At 40.0% G+C, this 25,937-nt stretch overlaps 1 protein-coding gene across 1 annotated transcript in view; it reads left to right on the top strand.

The window, feature by feature from the left end:
- WDR19 (WD repeat domain 19) overlaps positions 1-24,953 on the top strand; it is a 45,440-nt gene extending 20,487 nt beyond the window's left edge. Inside the window, exons 17-36 of the mRNA XM_070757113.1 lie at positions 54-258; positions 350-509; positions 1,365-1,475; positions 1,603-1,712; positions 3,995-4,052; positions 4,985-5,131; positions 6,411-6,493; positions 7,880-7,963; positions 8,515-8,661; positions 9,012-9,136; positions 10,337-10,449; positions 11,454-11,522; positions 11,797-11,874; positions 14,869-14,965; positions 15,879-16,003; positions 17,585-17,666; positions 18,751-18,901; positions 20,662-20,791; positions 21,446-21,522; positions 24,764-24,953. Of these exons, the coding sequence (XP_070613214.1) occupies positions 54-258; positions 350-509; positions 1,365-1,475; positions 1,603-1,712; positions 3,995-4,052; positions 4,985-5,131; positions 6,411-6,493; positions 7,880-7,963; positions 8,515-8,661; positions 9,012-9,136; positions 10,337-10,449; positions 11,454-11,522; positions 11,797-11,874; positions 14,869-14,965; positions 15,879-16,003; positions 17,585-17,666; positions 18,751-18,901; positions 20,662-20,791; positions 21,446-21,522; positions 24,764-24,875 (2,264 nt within the window). The 3' untranslated portion in view covers positions 24,876-24,953. The remainder of the gene's footprint in view (positions 1-53; positions 259-349; positions 510-1,364; positions 1,476-1,602; positions 1,713-3,994; positions 4,053-4,984; positions 5,132-6,410; positions 6,494-7,879; positions 7,964-8,514; positions 8,662-9,011; positions 9,137-10,336; positions 10,450-11,453; positions 11,523-11,796; positions 11,875-14,868; positions 14,966-15,878; positions 16,004-17,584; positions 17,667-18,750; positions 18,902-20,661; positions 20,792-21,445; positions 21,523-24,763) is intronic.
- The last annotated feature ends 984 nt before the right edge of the window (positions 24,954-25,937 follow it).

Here is a 25,937-nt window from a genome sequence, read left to right as displayed (position 1 = left end):
GGTGTCGAGGTTATCTTATACGAACTGCAAACGTATTTCATTTTCTTTCATAGGATCTAAGGTGATCTTGGCAGGAACGACCAAAGTTCCTTATTCACACAAACCTCTGCTCTTATATAACGGGGAATTAACCTGTCAGACTCACAGTGGGAAAACCAACAGTATCCTCCTCGATACTCATACTTTTCTGACCACTCTAAAAGACCAGGACTGCGACGAATTGAAACAAATGCTAACTCAGACATTACTTTTGAAAAGGTGAGTCATCCCTTGATCTCAGCGTGGAATATTTTCGAACAGACGAAGGCGGCCTCAGCCTCATCGTTGCTTTTCATGTTACCTGGCCTAGGTTTCCCGAGGCCTGGGAGATATGCAAACATCTGAACCAATCGTCCTGTTGGGATGAGCTAGGCGAGGCCTGCCTCCATCACATCGAAGTAGAGTTTGCAATACGGGTGTACAGGACAAACAGAAAGGTTGGCATGGTAATGTCCTTAGAGCAAATCAAGGTATGGATTTCTGCACTTAAGTATTGACAATTCTGTGGGTGGTTTTTTTTAATTCATAAAACTGTATGGGAACATAATGGTGCTAATTTACTGCCCAAGCCCAAGTTTTTAAAATTTTGAAAAATGCCATTAGAAGATAATTTAGCAATTAAAAATCAATCTGAAATGGAGACGTACCCTGAAAATAATATACACTGAGCAAAGCTCCAGTGTTCTCAAACTGCTTAAATCTCTTAATTTGATTGTTCCCTGTATAGATCAGATTTTTATTGCGTTATATCTGTACCAGATAGAGATTCATTCCATCATTCTCATCCAGCACATTTTATACTGCTTTTTTTTTCCTTGAGGAAGAAGACATTTCCCTTCTCATCCAACAAGCTTTATCCATTCTAGCCCTCACCATCCTGCTAGTACCATTGAAGCTTCTAGGATGAGAAGCGAAACATCTTCTTCATCAAAGAAAAAACAGTCTAAGTCTATAATTGAAAAATTAGATTTGAATTCCCCTCCTCCTCTCCTCTCCCCTCTCCTCTTTTACTTTGGCTTGCTCTGCTCTGTGCTCCTTCTCTTCCTTTTACATGCCACTTGTCTTGCTGGCATTCAACTCACAATATACAGGTTCCTCTATTTCATTAGTTGTTGTTTTTTTTACTTCTACATAGATTAGATTAGATTTATTGTATTTATATGCCGCCCCTCTCCGAAAACTCGGGGCGGCTCACAACAATAGTAAAAACAGTACATAGTAACAAATCCAATGCCCACCAATCTAATTACAATTTTAGATTAATTATCCACAGAACTACATTCGTTTTAATAAAATTTGAGAGCTGACCACGTCTTCTTTTTCAGGGCATAGAAGAACACAATCTTTTAGCGGGACATCTTGCCATGTACACGAATAATTTTAATTTAGCTCAGGATTTATATCTGGCATCTTCTTCTCCCACTGCCGCGCTTGAGGTAAAAGCTTAAACCACCCGTTATTTCACTGGAGGTAATTTCCCTCCCTTTTTATAAAGAAATACACTGCATTGTTTTGGGAGAGGCGATTGCAATCGGTTAAAATCTGTACTATTTGTGATATTAGATGAGGAGAGATTTGCAACAGTGGGACAGTGCGCTTCAGCTAGCGAAACGCTTGGCACCGGATCAGATCCCCTTCATATCCAAGGAGTATGCTGCGCAACTGGAATTCACGTATGTTCTCTCTGAAGTGGCTAAAGATATTTAATGCATACCGATTTGATCGTTACATGGTTGAATTAACCATAAGAATCCATTCCTTGAATTAGAAAGCCTCGCATTCGTTTAATATCTTTACAGTGCATTGATTCTTGATTCCTGCAAAGAAGTTATTTCCTAGAGAGAGACTGGACCAGAACTCCTGGGCCATCTAACCCAGCAGTCTGTTCTCAAAATGACCAACCAGAAGCAGAAAGAAGCACACAGGATTGACGGCAAAAGGCTTTCATTGTCAGTTACTGCCATCAAGGCTTATAGCCAGTGAAGGGCTGCAAAAAATTTTATTACCACACTGTGGTTATGGCTTATTTTGTGCGTGTGGCTTGCTGACCACAGGACCAGGTGGGAGTGGCTTCACAATCAGGTGACCGAGGGTGGCTTAAAGGTCATGTGACTGGCTTAAAGGTGGCCAACTTTATCTCACTCACGTCAAGAGTTTAGGTTAAGGTTAGGGTGCCTGGCCTCTCCTCGTCTCAAGGAGACACAGTTTCCCTATTTACTATTACTGAACATCCAAAATATACTCTTTAATTCTATGTATATATGACATATGTGCACATACATATTATACACAGGCACACAAAAATATACATTATCTACTATATAAACTGTATGTGTATGTACACAAACGCACGCACAGCTCTTTTAAAATTATACACATTCAACCTCATTTACTGTGATAGGAAAAACATATCAAGTGCCCAGAAGGGGGGGAGGGAAAGAAAAAAATGCAAACTTTTTCTACCAGTTCTGCGTACCTGACAGTATCCATAGGAGCCCATCACTGCTTATAGCCCTTCATCTTTAAAACTTCCATGAATTGATCCAACCCCCCTTGTTTTTGTGGGGGGAGGGGGAGCCAGCCTGGTTGGTAGTCACTACCACATCATCATCTTTTAATGACTCCTTAATCCAGTCCATCAGGGTGGAGTCTGGGCAACTGAATGGAGCTAGCAGAGTGTTTTAATGGTCATATGCTAATCCTGTCACCAATTCAGAGTTCTATTCAGCAGATATATTCTCAAAGTGCCCCAAGAGAAAAACATCTGCCTCTACCAAGGATAGAACTGACAGCCTGCAGATTGTGAAGCCAGAGCTCCACCTCTAGGCCACTGCACCCAGTAATGGACTGCTGCCTCCCAAGGGGGGTGGGGTGGGGGGCGGGTGGAGACGACACATAGGACACTATTTATTGAATACTTAATAGTTTTTTTATGGTCCTTCCTTCTCTAGTACTTTAATATAATCCTTAATTACTTTTAAAATAGGAAATAATTAAATAGTATGTTTTTACCCATAAATGCTTTAATCACTTTAATCATTATCTAGAACTGAACTTTTATAGCAATTAAAGAAAATTGGGCTACTTGCTTAATCTGTTATCATACTGAACCTTGTGAGTTTAGTACAAAACCTGAAAATGTTACTGTGCTCCTCAACAAATAATGCTGTCTATCATTTGTCCTTTTGGTGGCTATTCAAATAATGGGGCTTAATCAACTGAAAAAGAGTCCAAGCACCTATTGGAAAACTTACCTTGGTCGGTAAGCCACTCCCACCTGGTCACTTGGCCGACAAGCCACTCCTACCTGGCCACATGGCCATCGAGCCACACCCAAAAAATAAGCCACGCCCATAGCGTGGCAGTAAAAATTTTGGTAGCCCATCACTGGCTGCACCACTAGGTAGTCAGTACCTCTTGTGTGAATCATGACTGCAAACGCCAGGGAGATATTGTCAGGCTATGTTCAGACATCAGGCTCCCTTAATATGTGTCTGCTATATACCACCGATCCCAAACCTTTGCGGCTTGGCAGCCCAGCTGAGGAGCATAAGCAAGGAACCAGGCCGTGCGAGTGGTGGACTGGCACTCACATGAGTGAAACTGTGTGTAAGTTGCATGCCACTCCGCCCTCACGTGAATAGAACTGCACATGTGCACCAGGCTGCTTCTCACATGGCCCGGGTCTGAATACTCCACAAAAATACCAAAGATAGATAGGGATGTATATTTGCATGTGATGCAACATTCAATAATTTGATCTGTTATAGTACCTTCCCTACTTCAGGCTACCAAGCATATAAACACCACATAAATATAAACACAAAGGCCACTTTCTCAGTTTTACTCATGTCACTGGGGCCTTTCAAAATGCTCCCGCTGGAATCTCTTTCAATGTCTTCTTCATTTTGTAACGTTTGAGAAGATTCTAAATATGGCTGGCTTTTAATTTTAGGGGCGATTACGCAAATGCTTTGGCCCATTATGAAAAAGGAATCACAGGCGACAATAAGGTAATATAGTCTATTTGTTGGCTTCATGGTGTATAATCACATGTTTAATTATATTAACTTTATGGTTTAAGATCTCAAATAATTTAAACATTGTGCCTTTTTATGCGATTAGGGTTTTAACATGTTTTAGATTAATTTGTTTACACTATGTATTTATTCTTTTGTGAATCACCTTGAGTCTGCAGAATAGGGCGGCATAGAAATCAAATTAATAAATAAAGTAAGTAAATAAATAAATAAAATATATTAGAAAAGGTTCTGCTAAATTGAGCTGCGAATATTGAAGCAAGCCATGTTAGATATTAGCAAGGACATTAAATCTTACGAATTTCGGATTATTATATTTTTTTACTTAAACACCCCTATCACCATTTGTCAAAGAAAATTAGTTTGCTCTTAGTTAGGTTCAAATGTACTTTGTATCACTATTTTTACAAATAGTGGTTTTCAGAATAATGATTTAATTGAGGCCTCTTTCCATGAGAAACAAAATAGCCTTTCTTTAGTAGGTGTATTTCAGAATTTGGTATTCATTATATGCAGTGTGAACAAATGTTCTGGAATCAATACATTTTTGTAGGTGAAGTAGATTATATATTACTGAATGGAGTAAGTGCTAAATTTCAATACAGATAGTCCTTGACTTAAGACCACAATTGAGCCCAACATTTCTGTTGTTCAGCGAGACAGTTCTTAAGTGAATTTTGCTCCATTTTACACAGACGTTAAGTGAATCCTTGCAGTTGTTTAGTTAGCAACAGGGTTGGTTAAGTGAATCTGGCCTTCCATTGATTTGACCCGTTGTCACGGTCCCTAAACAAACTGTTGTTAGTGGAGGACTACCCATGTGGCTCTATATTTAATAGGACTTTCTGTAACAGTACTTTTTTTTTGCTTTGTTGTAATTTTTACGTCTGCCTCTTGATTGTCAGTTCCAAGAACACGATGAGGCCTGCCTGGCCGGAGTGGCGCAGATGGCGATTCGCATGGGAGACATTCGGCGCGGCATTAACCAGGCCATCAAGCATCCTAGCCGAACGTTAAAAAAAGACTGCGGCGCTATTCTGGAGGCCATGAAGGTAAGCTAATTACACAATACTACAAATATTCCTCGTCTTAACATTTCGGCTGCTAAGTGAGACAGTTTGTTAGGTGAATTTTATCCCAGTTTACGCCCCAGGTTGCCATAGTTGTTAAGCGAATCACAGCGGTTCTTAAGCCAGTAACTTGGTTGTTAAGTGAATCCGATTTCCCCATTGACATAGCTTGCCAAAAGTTCGCAAAAAGGGATCACGTGACCCCCTCTCAGGACACTGCAGCCGTCATAAATATAAGCCAGTTGCCAAGCATCCAGCGGGGATCCTGCAAATTATTTATTTATTTATTTAATTGGACTTCTATGCTGCCCAATCCCGAAAGAATTAGGACGGCTCACAACAATATAAAATTACAATGACAATGACAATAATAAAAAGAAGTCAAAGAAGAAAACGAGCAATTATTAAAATCCTAATTAAAATTTAAAAAACGATTCAACAACATGTACTAATCATTCATACCAAATTCATATACTATATGGACAAGCTAGTGGATTGATTTAGGCCCCCAGGCCTGCTACCATAGCCAGGTCTTTGTGGCCTTATGAAATGCAATGGTCATTAGTAGGCAGGGGTTGTCGGTCCAACTACTACCAGATCACCACACGCTCAGCTTCACATCTTAAGCATTCGTGCCTGCGTGTCCGAGCGTCTGGTGAAGGGACATGCGTGTGAGAGAGATTTCAACAATTTTTTTGCTTCCGCGCATGCACAGAAGCAAAAAAGTGTCGAAATCTCTCGCTCATCCCCTCACGAGATTTTGCTTCCTGCACATGCGCAGTAGCAAAATCTTGCTTGGATGCATGCACGGGCACACCGCAAGTGCAAAGCTGCACACGCAGCTTGATTTGCGCTACCAGTGTGGCATCCTCATCCATACCAGAGGCAGCCCACTACAGGTCATAAGTGAGAAAAACAGTCCAAAGTCACTTTTTAAATTGCTGCTGTAACTCCAAAAGGTCACTAAATTAATTTCAAGTGGAGTACTTACCTGTAGACCAGATGTGTGGAATATGGCCTTTTTATGACTTGTGGACTTCAACTCCCACAATTCCTGAATCAACATGGGAACATGGCCCCTTCATGTCTTGTGGACTTCAACTCTGAGAATTCATGGCTGGCTCAGGGATTCTGGGTGTGGAAGTCCACAAATGTTAAAAGGACCGTAGTTCCCCATTCCAGCTGTAGATCAAGAAAATTTTCACAAAATAAAGGATGCTGAGCTAAAAATGTGTATTGGTTTTTTTTATATATACCTTAGCAATTTTCAGAAGCTGCCCAGCTTTATGAAAAAGGACAATATTTTGACAAAGCAGCTTCAGTATACATACGTTGCAAAAACTGGTAAGTGTTATTATGTATTTGCAGAGAGCAAGTCCTGAAGGTTTTGCTGACATTCAGGATTTATTTATTTACTTACTGACTGACTGACTGACTGACTGACTGACTGACTGACTGACTGACTGACTGACTGACTGACTGACTGACTTACTTACTTACTTACTTACTTACTTACTTATTTGATTTCTATGCCGCCCTTCTCCTGGGACTCAGGGCGGCTTATAACAATTATCAAACTGCCATATCCTTTCTATTGTTATTTGCCTTTGAGACCAGGAATACTGTATTAAATGCTAATTATCTTGTGTCGTGCAATCCATTTGCAGCAGGTTTACAGGCTCAGGAATTGAATTAGTAGTATTGGAGCACTCTATTTTATTTTTATTTTATTTATTTTTATCCCCGAAGTTTTGGAGAGGTTCAAGGTATAAAACTGGAATAATGTGTCCTGACCCAGATTGGGGCTTTGTTTATTCATTATTTATTTATGTATTGATTGATTATTAATTAATTAACTATTGTTATTTTGGATGATGCATAACAAAATAAATAAATGTCTCTATAGTAACACTGATTTTTAAAATAGGCATTTCATAACCAAGAAGTCTATAATTCATGATAAATAGCTCTTGATGTGAGACACACATGTTCCGTGGCATTATTGGGTCAAGGCACACAACGATGCTAACTATTTTGTACAATTTTAAAATTAGATTTATTGGATTTATATGCCGCCCCTCTCCGCAAAATCCCCTTGAAATAAGTTCTTGGAGTAATGTCTGATTCAGGTGGTCCTTGAGTTATGACCAGGACTGAGCCCAAAATCTCTGCAACTAATCGAGATATTTGTTAAGTGAGTTTTGACCCATCTTGCAACCTTTCCCTCCATAGTTGTTAAGTGAACCACTGCAGTTGTTAAATTATTAAAACAGTTCTTAAGGAATCTGGCTTCCCCATTGACTTTGCCTGTCAGAAGGTCATGAAAGGGGATCACATGACCCTGGGACACTGCAACAGTCATAAATACAAGCCAGTTGCCAAATGGCTGAATTTTGATCACGTGGCTCCAGAGATGCTGCAACAGTTAAAAGTTTGAAAGAAGTCACTTTTTTTGTCACTTCGAAATTGTAAGTCAAGGGCTACCTGTATCTAAACAAGATGTCATTCCTTTCATGGTCACCTTTAACGTTTTGAGACTTTTGTCATTTTCCCCTGTATGTTATATCCTAAATTAATAAAATTGTTATAAACTAATATATATATAAACTATAATGTAATTAAGCAAATTATCTTTATTCTGGATTCGATGGGGTGAGTAGAATCAAACTAAACAGAGAAATGTGCCTACTTAATTCCACTTGTAAAATATAATTTATTCCTCTTGTTTAGGACCAAAGTTGGTGAGCTGCTTCAGCATGTCTCTTCTCCAAAAATACACCTTCAGTATGCCAAAGCAAAGGAAGCAGATGGCAGGTATACCTTCCTAGAGTGAATTTTCCAATATGTTTGCTATGCCAGCAGTCATGAGGTCTAGCTGTGCGGTGCAGCCACAACATCCACAGGTTTTTATTGCTTTTAGAGGAACAATGAGTGCCACATTGTGGTTGAAACTCTGCCTTCCTTGGACACAAATGCAGCAATGCAGCACAAATAAAGAAGGGATGGGTTTTTTCCTTTTACACCACCCCGCCTCCGAGGGAGATGGTCACTTTCTCAGTTAGATAAATAAAGATAGATAGAAAGAAAGGAAGGAAGGAAAGAAAGAAAGAAAGAAAGAAAGAAAGACTCAGGGCGGCTTAAAACATGTTAGCAATAGCACTTTTTAACAGAGCCAGCGTATTGCCCCCACAATCCAGGTTCTCATTTTACCCATCCATCCCTTCGCCCCCACTCCCATGGCCATTCCCATGTACTGTACTGATACAATTATTTAATGACCATATTTATTTAATTAAAAAGTAAACTTTAAAATTCCCACATCACAGTTGAACTTACACTTAATGCCCGATGATACGTCCTTCTAGATATAAAGAAGCTGCTTTGGCCTACGAAAATGCTAAGCAGTGGGACAACGTGATCCGGTTGTATTTGGATCACCTGAACGATCCAGAAAAATCTGTGAGCATTGTCCGGGAAACCCAGTCTCTTGAAGGAGCCAAGATGGTAGCCAGGTAAACAAGTGAAAATTTGGTTATTATTTAATGATCTCTGAAATCATTAAAGAGTTGAGTGCATTCTTTAATAATTTAATAGATCTAGGCATATATAAACCAATGATTTAGTAGATTTAGGAATACAACAAAAGTAAATTTTACGGATATACATGGCATTAACTCTGATTTAAATAATAAATACGATAGTTTAGGGAATGAGAAAACTCTTCTATGGGAGTTATTTTTGAATGTAAAGTTTGCACCTTTCTGTTTTGAATTGTTACCATGACTGCTTGGGAACATAAAGCAATGGGATTCTGTTCACTTTTCCTTTTTTGAAAAAATAACCAGGCCTTTATTCTTCTTAGATTCTTTCTGCAGCTGGGTGATTACGAATCTGCCATCCAGTTTTTAGTGATGTCTAAGTGTAACAACGAAGCTTTCGTTCTGGCTCAGCAGCACAATAAGATGGAGCTCTATGCTGACATCATCAGTGAGTATTGCAGCCTAGTACAGCAGGTAGAAAAAGCCAGGGGAACAAATGTATTTATTTGTTACTAGTTGCTGCCTACCTCACTGTGGGGGCTACTCTGGGCAATGTGCAACAGATCGCAACATAGGCACAACAGTGTCATTGTTGCATGAACTGTGGAGAGACAGGCAAGGGGTGACAAAATTTGTGTGATTATGTCATTGTACACTTGTTGTGTTGGCATCATCCCAGTTTGTTGCTGCTGATTCAGACTTTTAGTAGTAAATTAACTTTTAACTTGACTGCAAGGCATTAAGATGTTGCTGTTTGAAAATTTATTCAGGGACCTTTTAAATGCAGGCAATTTTAATGAGGTGTAGCATTTTGTTCATTCCTAACTGTTTGTTAGGAAGCACAGTACAACGTAAGCATTTTCAGTAAATTATTTATTTTGTAAATCCTATCCTATTGCAATACGGTAGAAATGGTAAAGTTAGTGGTTCCTTCACATTTTTTTGCAAATTATTATTTATTAGCTATTTTTTCCCCTGCCTTTCCAAATAATTCTAATCCCCTGTGAAAGGTCCAAGAGCATATTTTTAGAGCCCAAGAGAGTGAATTGTTATGTATATTACAGATATTACAGATTGTTAGAGTTGGAAGGGACCTTGTAGGTCATCTAGTCCAACCCCCAGCTCAAGCAGGAGTCCCTACACCATTTCGGACAGATGGCAGTCCAGTCTCCCTTTGAAAGTCTCAAGTGTTGGAGCTCTCACAACCTCCGCAGGCAAACTGTTCCACTGGTTGATCGCTCTCACCACCAGAAAGTTCCTCCTTATTTTCAGGTTGAATCTCTCCTTGGTCAGTTTCCATCCATTGTTCTTTGTCTGGCCTTCTGGTGCTTTGGAAAACAGTCTGAGCCCCCTCCTCTCTGTGGCAGCCCCTCAATTATTTGTAGACTGCTATCATGTCAGCCCTGGTCTTTTTGCCTGACTGCAACCGCTTTTTGTACGTTATAGTCTCCAGTCCCCTAATCATCCTGGTTGCTCTCTTCTGCACTTTCTCTACAGTTTCAATATCTTTTTTGTGGTGTGGTGACCAAAACTGGATACAGTTCTCAAGGTGTGGTCTAACTAAGACATCACAAGTCTCGCTTGGTGGGTGCTGCTTCATTCATAGGAAGAAAAAGTAATGTTCTTTGTGCTTCCTCTCCCATTCCAGGTTCTGAGGAAACCACTAACGATGATTACCAGAGCATTGCCTTATATTTTGAGGGAGAAAAGAAGCATTTTCAGGCTGGCAAGTTCTTCCTACTCTGTGGTCAATATTCCAGGGTTAGTACTGTACAACTTTAGGAAAATCAGATCAAACGTTAAGTTGGATAGATCATAAGAATTCTGGAAGATAATCTCTCATTATCTCTCTGTGTGTTTTGAGAGGAATTGGGTTGAATTCTCTTTGCACATAGTGCTAGGAAAAACATTAGCAATAGCACTTAGACCTATACACTGCTTCACAGTGCTTTCCAGCCTTCTCCAAGCAGTTTAGAGAGTCAGCCTTTGGCCCCCAACAATCTGGCTCCTCATTTTAGTGACCTTGGAAGGATGGAAGGATGAGTCAACCTTGAGCCAGTCAGCATCGAACTGCTGGAGTGAGCAGTGAGTTAGCCTGCAAAACTGCATTGTAACCACTGTGCCGCCTGGGCTGTTTAATTCTTGTTTTGTCTTTAATTCTCTCTAATTCCTGTTTTGTCTTTAATTCTCTCTAATTCCTGTTTTGCTTTTAATTCTCTTTAATTCCTGAAGAATTTTCGGTTCGAGTCACACAGACTCTAAAACAGTACAAGTGTGACTTTTTTTGCCCAGCAAAAATTAAGCCCCCCACCACCACCACCCAAAAAAATTCTCATAGAGAGAACCCCTGAAATGATGAAAAGTCATGAAATTTCAAGTTTCAGAAATGCAAGGAAATTTTTTTACAGGGTCTCAAACTTCAATTTCGAGTCTCACAGACTCGAAACATAACAGCAGGATTAAAAGTCTGTTTCTTCTAGTATGTGGATAAATCCACAGTAACTGAATTTAAACATGCCTGGGATAAACATATATCCATCCTAAGATAAAATACAGGAAATAGTATAAGGGCAGACTAGATGGACCAGGAGGTCTTTTTCTGCCGTCAGACTTCTATGTTTCTATGTTTCTATGTGCAATTCTAATCTCTTGTTTCTATTACTGTTGTTCTACTTTGCTATTAAAATATCACTGATCCACAAAGTGAAGATGGTGAGAACTAAGTTATTAGCCATTTAATGGTATGTGGGTCTTTTTCCCCCCAGGCGCTGAAGCACTTTCTGAAAAGTCCAAACACAGATGATAATATGGCCGTAGACATGGCAATAGAGACGGTAAGATCATGTTATATTTAGGAAGACAAAATGCACCTGACCTTTTCCCCCCCCAAAATTCAACGTCATTGCTACAGTAACATTCAATGCAGCGTTAGGTTATATCCTGCTCTTGTTCCAGAACCGAATTTTATACTGATTATTTACAATATGCCATGAACGCAAGTCTCCCTCCTGGGGAATCCTTTGTAAAAAAAAATGTCCTCAGGGGCAGGCTTTATAAAAACTTGACTTTCCTTTGTGATGTCTTTCCATTCACTTGTTTTTGCCGCAGGTGGGCCAAGCAAAGGACGACGCCCTGACCGAACAGCTGATCAATTACCTTATGGGTGAGAATGATGGCATACCAAAGGTAGGCAGAACGCTCGTAATCCTATTTTTTCAACATAGAAACATAGAAGATTGACGGCAGAAAAAAAGTTCCTGGTCCATCTAAACTGCCCTTATACTATTTCCTGTATTTTATCTTAGGATGGATATATGTTTATCTCAGGCATGTTTAAATTCAGTTACTGTGGATTTACCAACCACGTCTGCTGGAAGTTTGTTCCAAGCATCTACTTCTCTTTCAGTAAAATAATATTTTCTCACGTTGCTTCTGATCTTTCCCTCAACTAACCTCAGATTGTGACCCCTTGTTCTTGTGTTCACTTTCCTGTTAAAAAGACTTTCCTCCTGAACCTTTTTTAACCCTTTAACCTATTTAAATGTTTAAAACCTTCCACCATTTTTGTAGCCTGCCAACCATAGCTGTAGCACGTTTATTTATTTTTTTCAAACTAGTTTACTGGTGAACGAAAACCATTTCAACGTTCTAACCCTCGAGCAACAGAAGGCCTGGGCTTGTGTGCCAAAACATCACACAGGGCAAACTAACACAGGTTGAACCATCTTTGTAATATTTCACAGGCGCTTCCTGAAGCCTCCGGATTCCCCAAAACGTTTTTCTGAACTTCCGGTTGGGCCATTGGACCTTTTTTGCCATCTCCAGGCTTCAGTGAAGCCTGTGCGCATATGCGGGGGCAGTACGGGGGGGTTGTGCACATGTGCGGGCAGCAGTGCACATGTTTGTAGGAGGACGGGTGTGGAATCGTGCCTGTGTGCACAAACCCCTCCCCCCTGCTGCCCCGCGCGCATGAGTACAGGCCTCACTGAAGCCTCCGGGCTCCTGAAGGGCAGTGAAAAACAGCCCAATGGGCCAAACGGAAGTTCATTTCCAAACTTCCGGCTGTACTTTTATTTATTTTAAATTCTGATAGGTCCTCGTTTTGTTCGCACTGGTCTCTGGACCTCTCAAGATTAATGTTGATATTAAGAGTAGGGTCACTCTTTGTCAAGTGGACCAGGTATCCACCTGAATGATTTTTGCAGCCTTATTTGAAAAGAAACCATCCCAAAAACAACATATATGATAGAAAAAATGTGCTCTTTCTAATGAAATAAAAATGAAGATGATTGAAAGTGAGAAAACAGAGAGCATAGAAAAAAACCTTGCTCTTTCTAATGAAGATGATTGAAGGTGAGAAAATGGAGAGCTCTGTTTCATCACCTTCAATCATCTTCATTAGAAAGAGCACTTTTTTTGTATCATCTGTGTTGTTTTTGGGATGGTTTCTTTTCAAATAAGGCTTCAATTTCACCTGGTCCACTTGACAAAGAATGACCCAGCAAAGAGAATAATTCAGCCGGTTTTCTCTGGCTGGGGGAGTTCTGGAGTTGAAGTGCAAACGTCTTAAAAGTTGTCAGGGTTGGGCACCTCTGATCTAAAAAACTGAACTGTGGCTTTTTGAAAAATAAATCACGTGTTACAGGTAGTCCTCGAATTCATTTAGCAATCGTTCAAAGTTAAAACAGCATTGGAAAAAAGGGACCTACCACCGTTTTTCACAGTTATGACCTTTGAAGCATGTTCACAATTGCGTGATCAAAATTGAGTTGCTTGGCAATTGATTCATACTTGTGACCATTGCTATGTCCCAAGGTCAGCTGATCCCCTTTTTTGGCGACCATCTGACCAGCAAAGTCAATGCAGAAGCCAAGGTTCATTTATTAACCAGGTCAGCTGCAGTGATTCACTTAACAACTGTGGCCAGAAAGATCATAAAATGGGGTAAAACTCGCTTAACAAATGCCTCACTTAACAACAGAAATTTTGGGCTCAATTGTCATAAGTTGGGGACTACCTGTAACACTGAATTTGGTTCCAATCATGACACAATCCACGTACCAATTGCACAGTCATTCTCCCAGTGCAGACCTGTTAAGTTTGAAACAAACAACTATTTTTAAAGGCTGCATTGTGTTATCTTATTTAATCTTAACTCATCATATCTTTTATTTTATTTTTTCTGCCAATTGTTTTTTCTTACCCAAACTTCATTTTGTTTTTCCAATTGCTTTACTGTAACTTCTGTAGTCTGTTTCTGTGAGTATTTTTATTTTAATTATTCTAAACCATGAGAGTTGTTATTTTGTGTTTGAAATAATTTCTAATGCCGCATCCCTTGGCCTATGTGTGGTAAAGCCACTGAATTCCTTCCTTCCAAATGTGCTACCCTCATTTGACACAAATGGAAGGCAAAGTCTGAATCCAAAGCCTGATGCTTTTTAAAGAGGTTTTATTAAGCTGGAACTGGGCTATGGTCAGTAGTTTTCATAGCAATATTTATTTGAGGGGTACTTGGCTCATATACTATTTGATTATTGCTTGTATAAGAATGTGAGTATATGAGCCAAGTCTTCTACCTCTGCCACTCCACAAATGCAGATACGTTCACTTATGGAATCTCTCATATCTGACAAAACATTTTTTAAAATAGCCGCAGAAAACAAAAGATACTATTTGGAAGCATCACAGGGATATATGGAAAAGGAAAGGCAGATCACAATAAGACCTGCAGTAATTTGTTATAAATCTAAATGAAATGGGGAATTCTATCCTTGTGAAATAGGACCACAAAAATGTTCAGATGAAATATTCAAATAAGACTATAAAATGAGAGCAGACTTCCCCTTCCTTCTAGCACAGATGACATTACCTAGTTTGGTAATGAAACATCTGCAAGAAAACCACTAAGCTCGAGTACCCCTCAAATATTTTTTAGATTTGGGATGTTTACTAGATTGCAAAACCACATGTTGTGGCTGCCCTATGCTCATATGTATAGCCATCAATGGTAATTTAAAAGCTAGCTGCCTCATAAAGATATCTGTATGGTATGATTGCTCACTGTGCACTTAGAACAAGTGCAAGCAGCTTATTGTCCAAACCTTCCTAAAAATACAGCCAGCGATAGCTGGAACTTGGCATGCTCTATGATGCAACTCTCTTTTTTTTCTAATGAAGGAAGCCAAATATCTCTTTCGACTCTACATGGCGTTAAAGCAATACCGGGAAGCTGCTCGGACAGCGATCATCATTGCTCGAGAAGAACAGTGTGCAGGTATGGTTCATTTCTGGACAGCAAATCTGACCAATAAAACCCAGGAGGTCACACCAGAATTCAACTCCCAGAATTCCTCAGACAACATGGCTGGGTGGGGAATTCTGGGAATTGAAATCCACAGGTCTTAAAAGTAGCCAAGATTGAATTGGAAACCCCTGGTTCAAAGAGGTATAACCACATTTTATATGACAGCATTGCTCTGGAGTAAAATAGCTACCCTGATTTCCCAAAAATAATACAGCCCCTAATAAGCCCAATCAGGCTTTCCAGGGCCTAGCGATAAGGCCAAGCGATTATTTCAGGGTTCAAAAAATATAAGACAGGGTTTTATTTTCGGGGAAACACAGTAGTTTAACCTCATAAATGCCCAGCAGGTTTCATTTGGAAAGTAACATAACTAGATGATGAATCTATTTTTTTGATTATTGATCAGGTTGGGTTCTAAGCTATCTTACTGCTGATTCGCTTCCTCCCGCGCCATGTGTCATGCTTCATGAATGCACGAATGCCCAGTAATGAAAATTCCCCCCAAAAAAAGCTGAAAGAAAAAAAAGCCGAAAACAAAATTGCAACGCATGCGTAATGCTAGAAACTTGGCTTCTGCACATGCTCAGAAAAAGAAAAAATTAACCCTCCCCCCCAAAAAAATAATCAATTGTTAATTTAAAAAAGGTAACGGCACCCAAGACCAGCGCTGACCAAAACGGTTCCATTACATCATCGAATTACTACTGATTCAGGCGAACTGGTTCAAACCCAAAGGAATCCACCTCTGGCTGTAATGTCTTTGGCAAATCAGTAACTAAATTATCTGATAGCGTTGAAGAAGAGCCTAACTATTTCGCTGAAATTTAATTGCTGTTTTGGTTTTCTTTCTCTCTTTTCTGGTTGGGGTTTTCTTTTAAAAAAGGACACTATCGAAAAGCCCACGATGTTCTGTTCGGTATGTATTTAGAATTAAAGGTACAGAAAATTAAAATACCCTCTGAGATGGCCACAAACCTGATGATTCTACACAGTTACATTTTAGTAAAGGTAAACTATTTTTATTATCTGTGTATTAATGGAGAAGGCTAAATTCCAAACTGGTGAAATGTTAATGCAAACATAATATGACAATTTTTCATACGGCCGTTGCACCATCCCCAATGGTCACATGACCAAAACTCAGAGGCTTTGCAACTGCTTCATAGTTATGGCGGTTGCAGTGTTCAGGCCTTTTGTGACCTTCTGACAAGCCAAGTCAATGGGGAAGCCAGATTCATTTCAAAAACTACAGTCATACCTCGTCTTACGAACCTAATTGGTTCCAGGGGGAGGTTCGTAAGACGAAAGGTTCGTAAGACAAAACATTGTTTCCCATAGGAAACAATGTAAAGTCAATTAATCCGTGCAACCCAAAAAAAACCCCGCGAAAAAAACGCTGCCGCCCGGCTGTCACCTTTTAAAACAGCCTGGGGGCTTCTCAGCGACCTCCCGAACGCCGAAGCCAAACCCGAACAACCGGGTTCGGCGTTCGGGAGGCCGCCAAGAAGCCCCCAGGCTGTTTTAAAAGGTGACAGCCGGGCGGCGGGGCTTCCCAGCAGTCTGCCGAACTTCCGGGTTCGGGGTTCAGGAGGTTGCTGGGAAGCCCCCCAGCCCGGCTGTGACCTTTTAAAACAGCCGCGCGGCTTCCCAGCAGCTTCCCGAAGCCGAACGCCAAACTCGAACTTCCGCGTTCGGCGTTCGGAGACTGCTGGGAAGCCACGCGGCTGTTTTAAAAGGTGACAGCCGGGCTGGGGGGCTTCCCAGCAACCTCCCGAACCCCGAACGCGGAAGTTCGGCAAAAGTTCGGGGTTCGGGAGGTTGCTGGGAAGCCCCCCAGCCCGGCTGCGACCTTTTAAAACAGCCGGGCGGCTTCCCAGCAACTTCCCGAAGCCGAACGCCAAACCCGAACTTCCGCATTCGGCGTTCGGAGACTGCTGGGAAGCCGCGCGGCTGTTTTAAAGGGTCGCAGCCGGGCTGGGGGGCTTCCCAGCAGTCTCCCGAACCGAACCCGGGGTTCAGAAAAATTTTGCCTCTTCTTACGAACTTTTTTCGAGTTACGAACCGGCGTTCGGGAGGCTGCTGGGAAGTCCCGCCGCCTGGCTGTCACCTTTTAAAACAGCCGCGCGGCTTCCCAGCAGTCTCCGAACGCCGGTTCGTAACTCGAAAAAAGTTCATAAGAAGAGGCAAAAATTTTCTGAACCCCGGATTCGTATCACAAGTTGTTCGTAAGACGAGGGGTTCATATCTTGAGGTACCACTGTAGTTAGTAACTTAACAACTGCAGTTATTCACTTGACAACTGTCACAAGGAAAGGAAAGTTGTAAAATGGGACAAAACTCACTTAACAAAGGTCTTGCTTAACATTTTAAATTTGGGGCTCAATTGTCATTGTAAGTTGAGGACTACCTGCATTATAACAAGGTGAAAGGGTAATCCAGTCCAGGACTTGTAGCAAAGAAAATTACTATACAATTCTGTGAGTAGCCACAAAGCTCAGCAAATCCTTTAATGACAATCTGTTTTTTCCTTATTTACTCTGATGGCTCCTAAATATTATGAATAATGCCTAACTCATATGTCTATTTCAGATTCATGTTAAACGTGGGGACCACATGAAAGGAGCACGTATGCTCATTCGTGTCGCTAACAATATCAGCAAGTTTCCATCCCGTAAGTGTTAACCACAACAAAAATCAGGGATATTTTCTTCTTCTTAAAGAATTGAGCGTTGCAGCTTTTATTAAAGTTGTTGTGTTAAACTGGTAAATATGTTTCCTATTCTGTCATACTTGTTTCATTTGCTTGATAATGTGATCTATATCATCTTAATTCTCCTCTCTGTTTTTGTTTTGATTTTTCAAGTTTCCCCCCCCACAATCTCCATATTCATATCCATGTATATGCCATGAATCATATCAAAACATACATAATTATACATTTCTATTCCATCTATCATAAATCAATATCCTAGTTTTGCACCTATTTATACTGCTATTTATGTATGTTTTTCCATCATTACATTGCACCACTTTCTCACTCTCCTCCTTCTACCTTCTTTCTCCTTTTCTCCCCCTTCCTACTTCCCTCCTCTCTTTCTCTCTTGCCTTCCCTTTCTACTTCCTATTTTCCCCTCGTAACCTTTCCCTGAGTGATTCTAATCATGATTCATCTTATGTTTAGCAGACTGCTAACATATGCCCATGCATCTTTTAGTTAACGAGGCCACTTCTAGACTTATATACATTCTGCATCATATCTATACATATAACTTCTTTTTTCTAGATATATACTGCTGTTCCAATGCTGCCTCCCCAATATTTAATTTATTCTCCATTTTCTTCCCCTTTAATCAGTCTAACGTGACTTCTATACCTATTCATTTTCAATCCCATTTTGGAAGTGTAACAATTTACAACCTAGGTAGAAAGGATTTTTTTTCAAGTCATCTAGAGACTTTGCAATAAATAAAAGTTTAATTGTTGCCTGGGTCATGCGAGATTGCTGAGCAGGGTTAATATCAATAAATTGATTACTGGTTAGAAATTCTTCCAATGTGGATTAATGATATAGTTGTCTTCAATATCGCTGCTATAATATTATTGCTCTTTAGATGATTGCTTGTTCTTCAAATTCTAGGAGATGAAATTTTATCAGCAGCAACTCTGAAATCCAGTTAGTTTTAACTGTCACTTGACAATGAGCAGCTAAACTAAAAGTTTCTTTGCCAGCGTGATGTCTGTCATTTTACCTTCAGATATTGTGCCCATCCTGACCTCAACGGTAATTGAATGTCACCGAGCAGGACTGAAAAAACCAGCCTTTGCTTTTGCTGCCATGCTGATGAGGCCAGAATATCGGAATAAAATTGACCCGAAATACAAAAGGAGAATTGAAACACTTGTCCGGTGAGCTTATGGTTATTCTGTCTAACCAAGGTTTGAGAATGCATTGATGCACAACTGGGTTCATAAGACAATCTTGTCTATGCTGTTTTAGTCTGTCATCTTGTGAACACAATAATACTTGGCCACAATTGTGGCCAAAACTTCTGTTGCTAAGCGTGGCATTTGTTAAGTTAATTTTTGCTCCATTTTATGACTTTTCTTGTCATAGTTGTTAAGTGAAGTTGCTTTTTTTAAGAGGCAAAATGTGCACTTTCTTGTGTTTCCTTTGAAGACATTTCAGTACTCATCTAAGAAGCTTCTTCAGTTCTAACTGAATGGTGGGGAATTTCTGGGTTATAGATCGTTTGGAAGAAGACAGTGGCAGAAGAATGCCATGCACACTTACCAACTAATTAAGTGCATCTTGAAGTCTGTTTTATCTTATAAGTCAACAAGGAGATTGATGTTACCCCTCATTCCTATGTGACCATATTGAGTCTGACAGAAATTAGCTAGATTTGTTTTAGCTAGTAATGGATGGAGCAAAGAGATAACTCTTCCTCACAATCAATAGCAATAACACTTAGACTTATATAACACTTCACAGGCCTTTAACAGCCCTCTCTAAGCGATTTACAGTCTCAGCCTCTTGCCCCACAACAATCTGGGTCCTCATTTTACCCACCTCAGAAAGATGGAAGGTTGAGTCAACCTTGAGCCGGTCAGGATGGAACTCCTGGCTGTGGGCATAGTCAACCTGCAATACAGTGTTCCCTTGACTTTCGCGGGGGATACGTTCCAAGACCGCCCGAGAGGCAAAAGGAAGCATTAAGCTCCTCCCATATTTGGGTATGCCAGGGTGATTCGACAAAAATACACACACACACAGACATCAGACACAGATATATGTTTGTCGACAGAACTGAGGTCACTGAGAATTTTTAAACACTTACCCCAGCCTGTGAGTGAAGAATATTGGAATCAATGTGGATGCTTGTTTTTTAAATATGTAAGAGTTTTTAGAATATTATTTAAACTAGATTTCTGTGTGTTTTTAGTAATGATATTTTAGTATATTTTAATATTAGGATTTCCCCATGTTAGTACAGTGGTACCTCATCATACGAACTTAATTGGTTCCAGGAGGAGGTTCGTAAGGTGAAAAGTTCGTAAGATGAAACAATGTTTCCCATAGGAATCAATGTAAAAGCAAATAATGCGTGCAAATCCTTCAGGAAAATCCCAAACTTTAGAAGGGAGCTGAACAGAGGGCAGGGAGGAGCAGCTAAAGGGGGCGGGTGGAAGAAGCAAGGCTAGGCTAAAGGGTGAGTGGGAAGGAAGAAAGGCAAGGGGGGCACCCCTCCCTTTTCTTTCTTCAAAAGACACCCTTTCAGTGCCTCTGCAAGCACGCTGTTCTCTGCAAAATCTTTCCTATTCCAAGCAGCCCCTCCCTTTTCTTTCTTCAAAAAAGGGGGGGAAAAGAAACCCCTTCATCCCAGCAGCAGCTGCTTGGGTTCGTAAGGTGAAAATAGTTGGGAAGAAGAGGCAAAAAAATCTTAAACACCGGGTTCGTATCTTGAAAAGTTCGTTAGAAGAGGCGTTCGTAAGATGAGGTACCACTGTATTTGTTTATTGTGAGCTGCCCTAAGTCCCAGGTGAAGGGCGGCATAGAAATCTGATTAATAAATAAATAAAACAAATAAATATATTTAGGCGAAGAAGGCAACTGAGAAATAAAAAAATGGATCCGTTCTGAATGGGCTTCTTATTTTTGCTCTCAGGCGGCCAGACACCTCCGAAGGCGAAGGGGAAGAACCAACCACGCCGTGCCCATACTGTGAATTCATGCTCCCCGAATGTGAACTTCTGTGCCCAGGCTGTAAGAACAACCTGCCATATTGCATTGCGACGGTGAGTACACGACGAGCAACTCAAGGAGCAACTCACCTTTTCCATCTTTCAGCTCCCGAAGCTGAGCTTCCAAGCCTCTTTGCATTTGGGAATCTTTTATTTTATTTATTTATTTATTTATTAGATTTGTATGCCTTGAGTTATGAGATACATACAGAATGTTTATTTTGTGCTTTAAAAAGCCTTGGGGTCTTGTTGAAATATACAGGCAGTTCTCAACATACGACCACAATCGGAGCCCAGAATTTTGGTTGCGAAGCGAGAAGTTTGTCCAAGTGAGTTTGACTCCTCTTTCACGACATTTCTCACCCCATTCATTAAGTGAATCACTGCCGTTGTTAAATTGGTTAAGGGAATCCAGCTTTCCTTTTTGGAAGGTCGCAAAATGGGATCGCGTGACACACACACACACACACACACGGGACAATGCAACTGTCTTAAATGTGAGCCAGTTTGCAAGTAAATCATGTGACCACGGGGATGCAGCACTGATTGTAAGTGTGGGAAAATGACCCTAGGTCACTTTTTCCAATGCCGTTGTAACTTTGAACAGTCACACTAAATGAACTGTCGTAAGCTGAGGACTGCCTGTAATTACTTCCAAGCAAGGCCCTTTTCCCACTGAAGCCTGACACCCCCTTGCAAATCTTCCAGGGACGACATATGGTCAAAGAAGAGTGGACTTTGTGCTCCCATTGCGAGTTCCCAGCGCTCTATTCAGAATTCAAAAAGTAAGTTTCAATCTTTTGTCATTCGATTACTTATATGCCAAGAACATTTTGTTTTGTTTTGTTGTAGCCTGCACACAAAATTCAGATTTCTACCAAGTCAAAATTAATCCCACTTATTTCATCTGGTTGTTGACCATTTCTCATTTTTATGTGCTGTATAAGACTCGCCATAAAGAGGCTGAAAATTTGTGTGTGTCTTATTTTATTTATTATTAATTACCGTATATACTCGAGTATAAGCCGACCCGAGTATAAGCCGAGGCACCAATTTTTGCCACAAAAACTGGGAAAACGTATTGACCCGAGTATAAGCCGAGGTTAGAAAATGCAGTGGCTACTGGTAACTTATAAAAATGGAAAACAATAAAATTACATTAATTGAGACATGTTTTAGAATATTTATTTTAAAGAAAACCAGTAAACTAGCTCTGTAAATTTAAAAGAGGGTAAACAAATTAACAATATTAACAATAAATTAAAAAGTAAAAAAAGTAGCTCGATCAGGAACAAAGCTAAAACCTAACAGTTAAAATCCTTCAAAACTGGATTCCTTCTCATCATTAATTGGATTTACATTATTGTTCTGTTTTTATATATGCTGTGAGCCACCCTGAGTCCTTGGAGAGGGATTGCATACAAATCCAATTAAATAAATAAACAAACAAACAAACAAATAAATAAGTGTATCCAAAGAAGAGCTTCAGCATTAGCTGCTGTGAGGTTATCAGCATAGAAAACCAAATAGATAGATAGATAGATAGATAGATAGATAGATAGATAGATAGATAGATAGATATAGATAGAAAGATAGATAGACAGACAGACAGACAGAAAAATAGATAGATAGATAGATAGATAGATAGATAGATAGATAGATAGATAGATAGATAGATATAGATAGAAAGATAGATAGACAGACAGATAGAAAAATAGATAGATAGATAGATAGATAGAAATAGATACAGATAGATAGATAGATAGATAGATAGATAGATAGATAGATAGATAGAAAAATAGATAGATAGAAAAATAGATAGATAGAAAGATAGACAGATAGAAAAAGAATTCCTGTCTAGCTCTGCCTCATAACACATTATTAGATCCTATCCAAGCAAGGACAGCAACTACCACAAAATACCATTTTTTAAACAGTTTAAATCCTTTCAAAGGAGGGGGAGGAGAATCTGACAGCAGGGGGCCTTTTTAATCCGACTAGGGACAATGCAGATAGAGCAAAGAATAGTTACTCACCATTGCTTTTTTCCCCTCGGTTGGAGCAAATGGCTGCCTCATTTGCTTGAGGCAGGGAGAGGAACTACGGTGTGCCAGAGGGGACAAAAGCTGGTGCCTCCTCGCTCTGGCTCAAGCAATGGCGCCCTCGTGTGGTGACTTTGTCAATGACCCGAGTATAAGCCGAGGCTGTGTTTTTCAGCCCATTTTTTGGGCTGAAAAACTCGGCTTATACTCGAGTATATACGGTACATTTATATGCCACCCCTCTCTGAGGACTCGAGGCGGCTTACAACATGTAGAAAAAAACAATACAATATAGTAGGCTAAATCCAATTAATTTAAAACTAAATATACTAATCTACGGAGAGGGGCAGCATACAAATCTAATAAATAATAATAATAATAATAATAATAATAATAATAATAATAATAATAATAATAATAATAATCTATAATCCCCAATTTTATTTGAAAAAAATTCTTATATTCCGAATAGCTTTTTCGAAGCTTTTCCCCCCAGCCCTAATGAGATGCTAACGATCTTTCCAACTCTTACCGGCTTGCAGGCTTTTTTATTGCTACTCCCTCCGAATATTTTTTCAGCCCTAAATCTACAGTCTCTTTTTCATTGCTACTCACTCCAAATAAGGTTTTTTAAGCCATAACCAGGGGATAAAATAATGTGCTGAAGCTGACCAGACTAAGGACGTTAGCCAGAGGAATACCTGGCAGGTAATTTCCCCCCCTCTATTTTTGTCCCCCAAAACTAGGGTACATCTTATAATCCAGTGCGTCTTATACTCTGAAAAAAATACAGTACTTTTTATTGCTTTCATCTTCCTAAATAATTTATTTCAGCCAACAATAGCCAAAGAAAAGTTCATTGCTATGTTTGGATTTGCAGGACCATAACCAAAGTTCCATTACAAAAATGTCTGATTGGTTGCATTAAGACTGATCTAACCGCATATATACACCTGCGTTTGAGATTTTAAGTGATGATTGATTAGGATTACATAAAATGATTTCCCGTTAGGAAATAGCTTTAGAAATACTGCACGTTGGCATATAAATTTAAGTGGGGGGGAAAATCTCTCTCCCTAAAACTTAACACCTGCTTCCATTTAAAATCTTGAAATGTGCAAACCTTTGCTATGTTTTTCACAAATGGCATAAAAATCAGAAATTGTCTGTACATATACACATAGAGGTGTCTGATCTTGCCTGTGAATGTGTCGTGACATTTCTAATGTCCCAATGCTAGACAGTAAATTGACTCTACCAAAATATTTATTACTTATTATTTATTTGATTAGACTTATATGCCGCCCCTTTCCGAGGACTTGGATATATTGTAATATATATTTATTGGCCATAAATATGGTATGGCCTACCAAAATATATGGTATGTTAAATTTTGCATTGGCATCCTTCAGTCTCAAAAGACCATGGTATCATGTTGTGGATTCCCCACATGATAAATTTAATTAATTAATTAATTTCCCAGAGCATGATAAATTTCCCAGAGCATGATAAATTTAAATTAATTAATTAATTAATTAAATGCTGTGGATTCCCCAGAGCATGATAAAATTAATTAAATTAAATGTCAAATTTGTGACTAGGTATATAATATTCTTCTATTTGAAATCCTCTCTCTCAATTTGGAAAATGTCTAGTTTGTTGAAAAAGATGTACGTAATGTCTGTGTCTTCTGAGAAGGGCGGCATATAAGTCCAATTAATAAATAAAATTAAAAAATAAATGTTTTGAAACTAGCCTCTAGTTATTGTGACTAAAAAATATAAATTATGAACTTGGGCTCTGCTAGTGTTATTCCTTTCTACCAACTGCTTGGAGTAATATAAAACATCGTCCATTGCACCGAAGTGAATCTGTTGATGGGAGAGGCATCAACATATGCTGTCAAAGACGCTAGTGTACTCTTTTGCAACTTGCACGGGTGATGCTCCTTGCAGGAGGTAGTGAAAGTGTCTTCTTTCAATAGTTTGTTGCAGAGCGAAGGCGCATGTCCCATGTGTTCGGAAAAAGTCAACGCCAGCACCCTAAGCAGAGCAGCTGATTGCACACCATACCTCAAGCCTGACGTGGAACAATAATTTTAATCAAGTTAAGTGGCCCAGTCTTCCTTTTCATGTATAGAACTCAGAATATTAAAGAACGTTATTTCTTTGTAACTGGCCTATTCCCTCGTGCGCGCTCACCTCCCTACACGTACCTCCCAATTTTAATTTTTTTAAGCTTCTTCCGCTTGCTTTCCATGATGCGTTGTGTATGTGGAAGGACGCTGGGCCCTCTTCCACGATACCAATTCTACACTCTGATTTCTCTCTGCTCGATGTCTGTAAAGTGTGCATTGGCAGTCACGTAAATCGGAACCTTGTACTCTTAATGTGTAGCTCCAAAGGAGTGAAGATGAGACATCAGGACATGATCGAGGGTACCGACTTGTCTCTCTGCAAGGATGCGCTGTACAGTCGAAGAATGAGCACAGACAGCCCCTCCTTGATCACTACTGAGCCATGGTGGTGCTGTGATTAGAATGCAGTACTGCAGGCTACTTCTGACTGCCGACTGCTAGCAGTTCAGCAGTTTGATCCTGACCGGCTCAAGGTTGACTCAGCCATCCATCCTTCCGAGGTGAATAAAATAAGGACCCAGATTATTTTGGAGCAAGAGTACAGTGATACCTTGTCTTACAAACTTAATTGGTTCCGGGACGAGGTTCTTAAGGTGAAAAGTTTGTAAGACGAAACAATGTTTCCCATAGGAATCAATGGAAAAACGATTAACGCATGCAAGCCCAAAATTCACCCCTTTTGCCAGCCAAAGCGCCTATTGCACTGCTGGGATTCCCCTGAGGCTCCCCTCCATGGGAAACCCCACCTCCGAACTTCCGTTGCCAGCGAAGCACCCGTTTTTGCGCTGCAGGGATTCCCCTGCTGGGATTCCCCTGCAGCATCACAAAAACACGGCGGTCCGGAGGTGGGGTTTCCCATGGAGGAGAGCCTCAGGGGAATCCCAGCAGCACAAAAACGGGTGCTTCGCTGGCAACGGAAGTCCAGAGGTGGGGCATCCCAGTGGCGGCGGTGGGTTTGTAAGGTGAAAATAGTTTATAAGAAGAGGCAAAAAAATCTTAAACCCCGGGTTTGTATCTCGAA

Source organism: Erythrolamprus reginae, chromosome 7, assembly GCF_031021105.1.
Source record: "Erythrolamprus reginae isolate rEryReg1 chromosome 7, rEryReg1.hap1, whole genome shotgun sequence".
Classification (NCBI taxonomy): Eukaryota; Metazoa; Chordata; class Lepidosauria; order Squamata; family Dipsadidae; genus Erythrolamprus; species Erythrolamprus reginae.
This window is presented reverse-complemented; position numbering and strand designations above follow the sequence as displayed.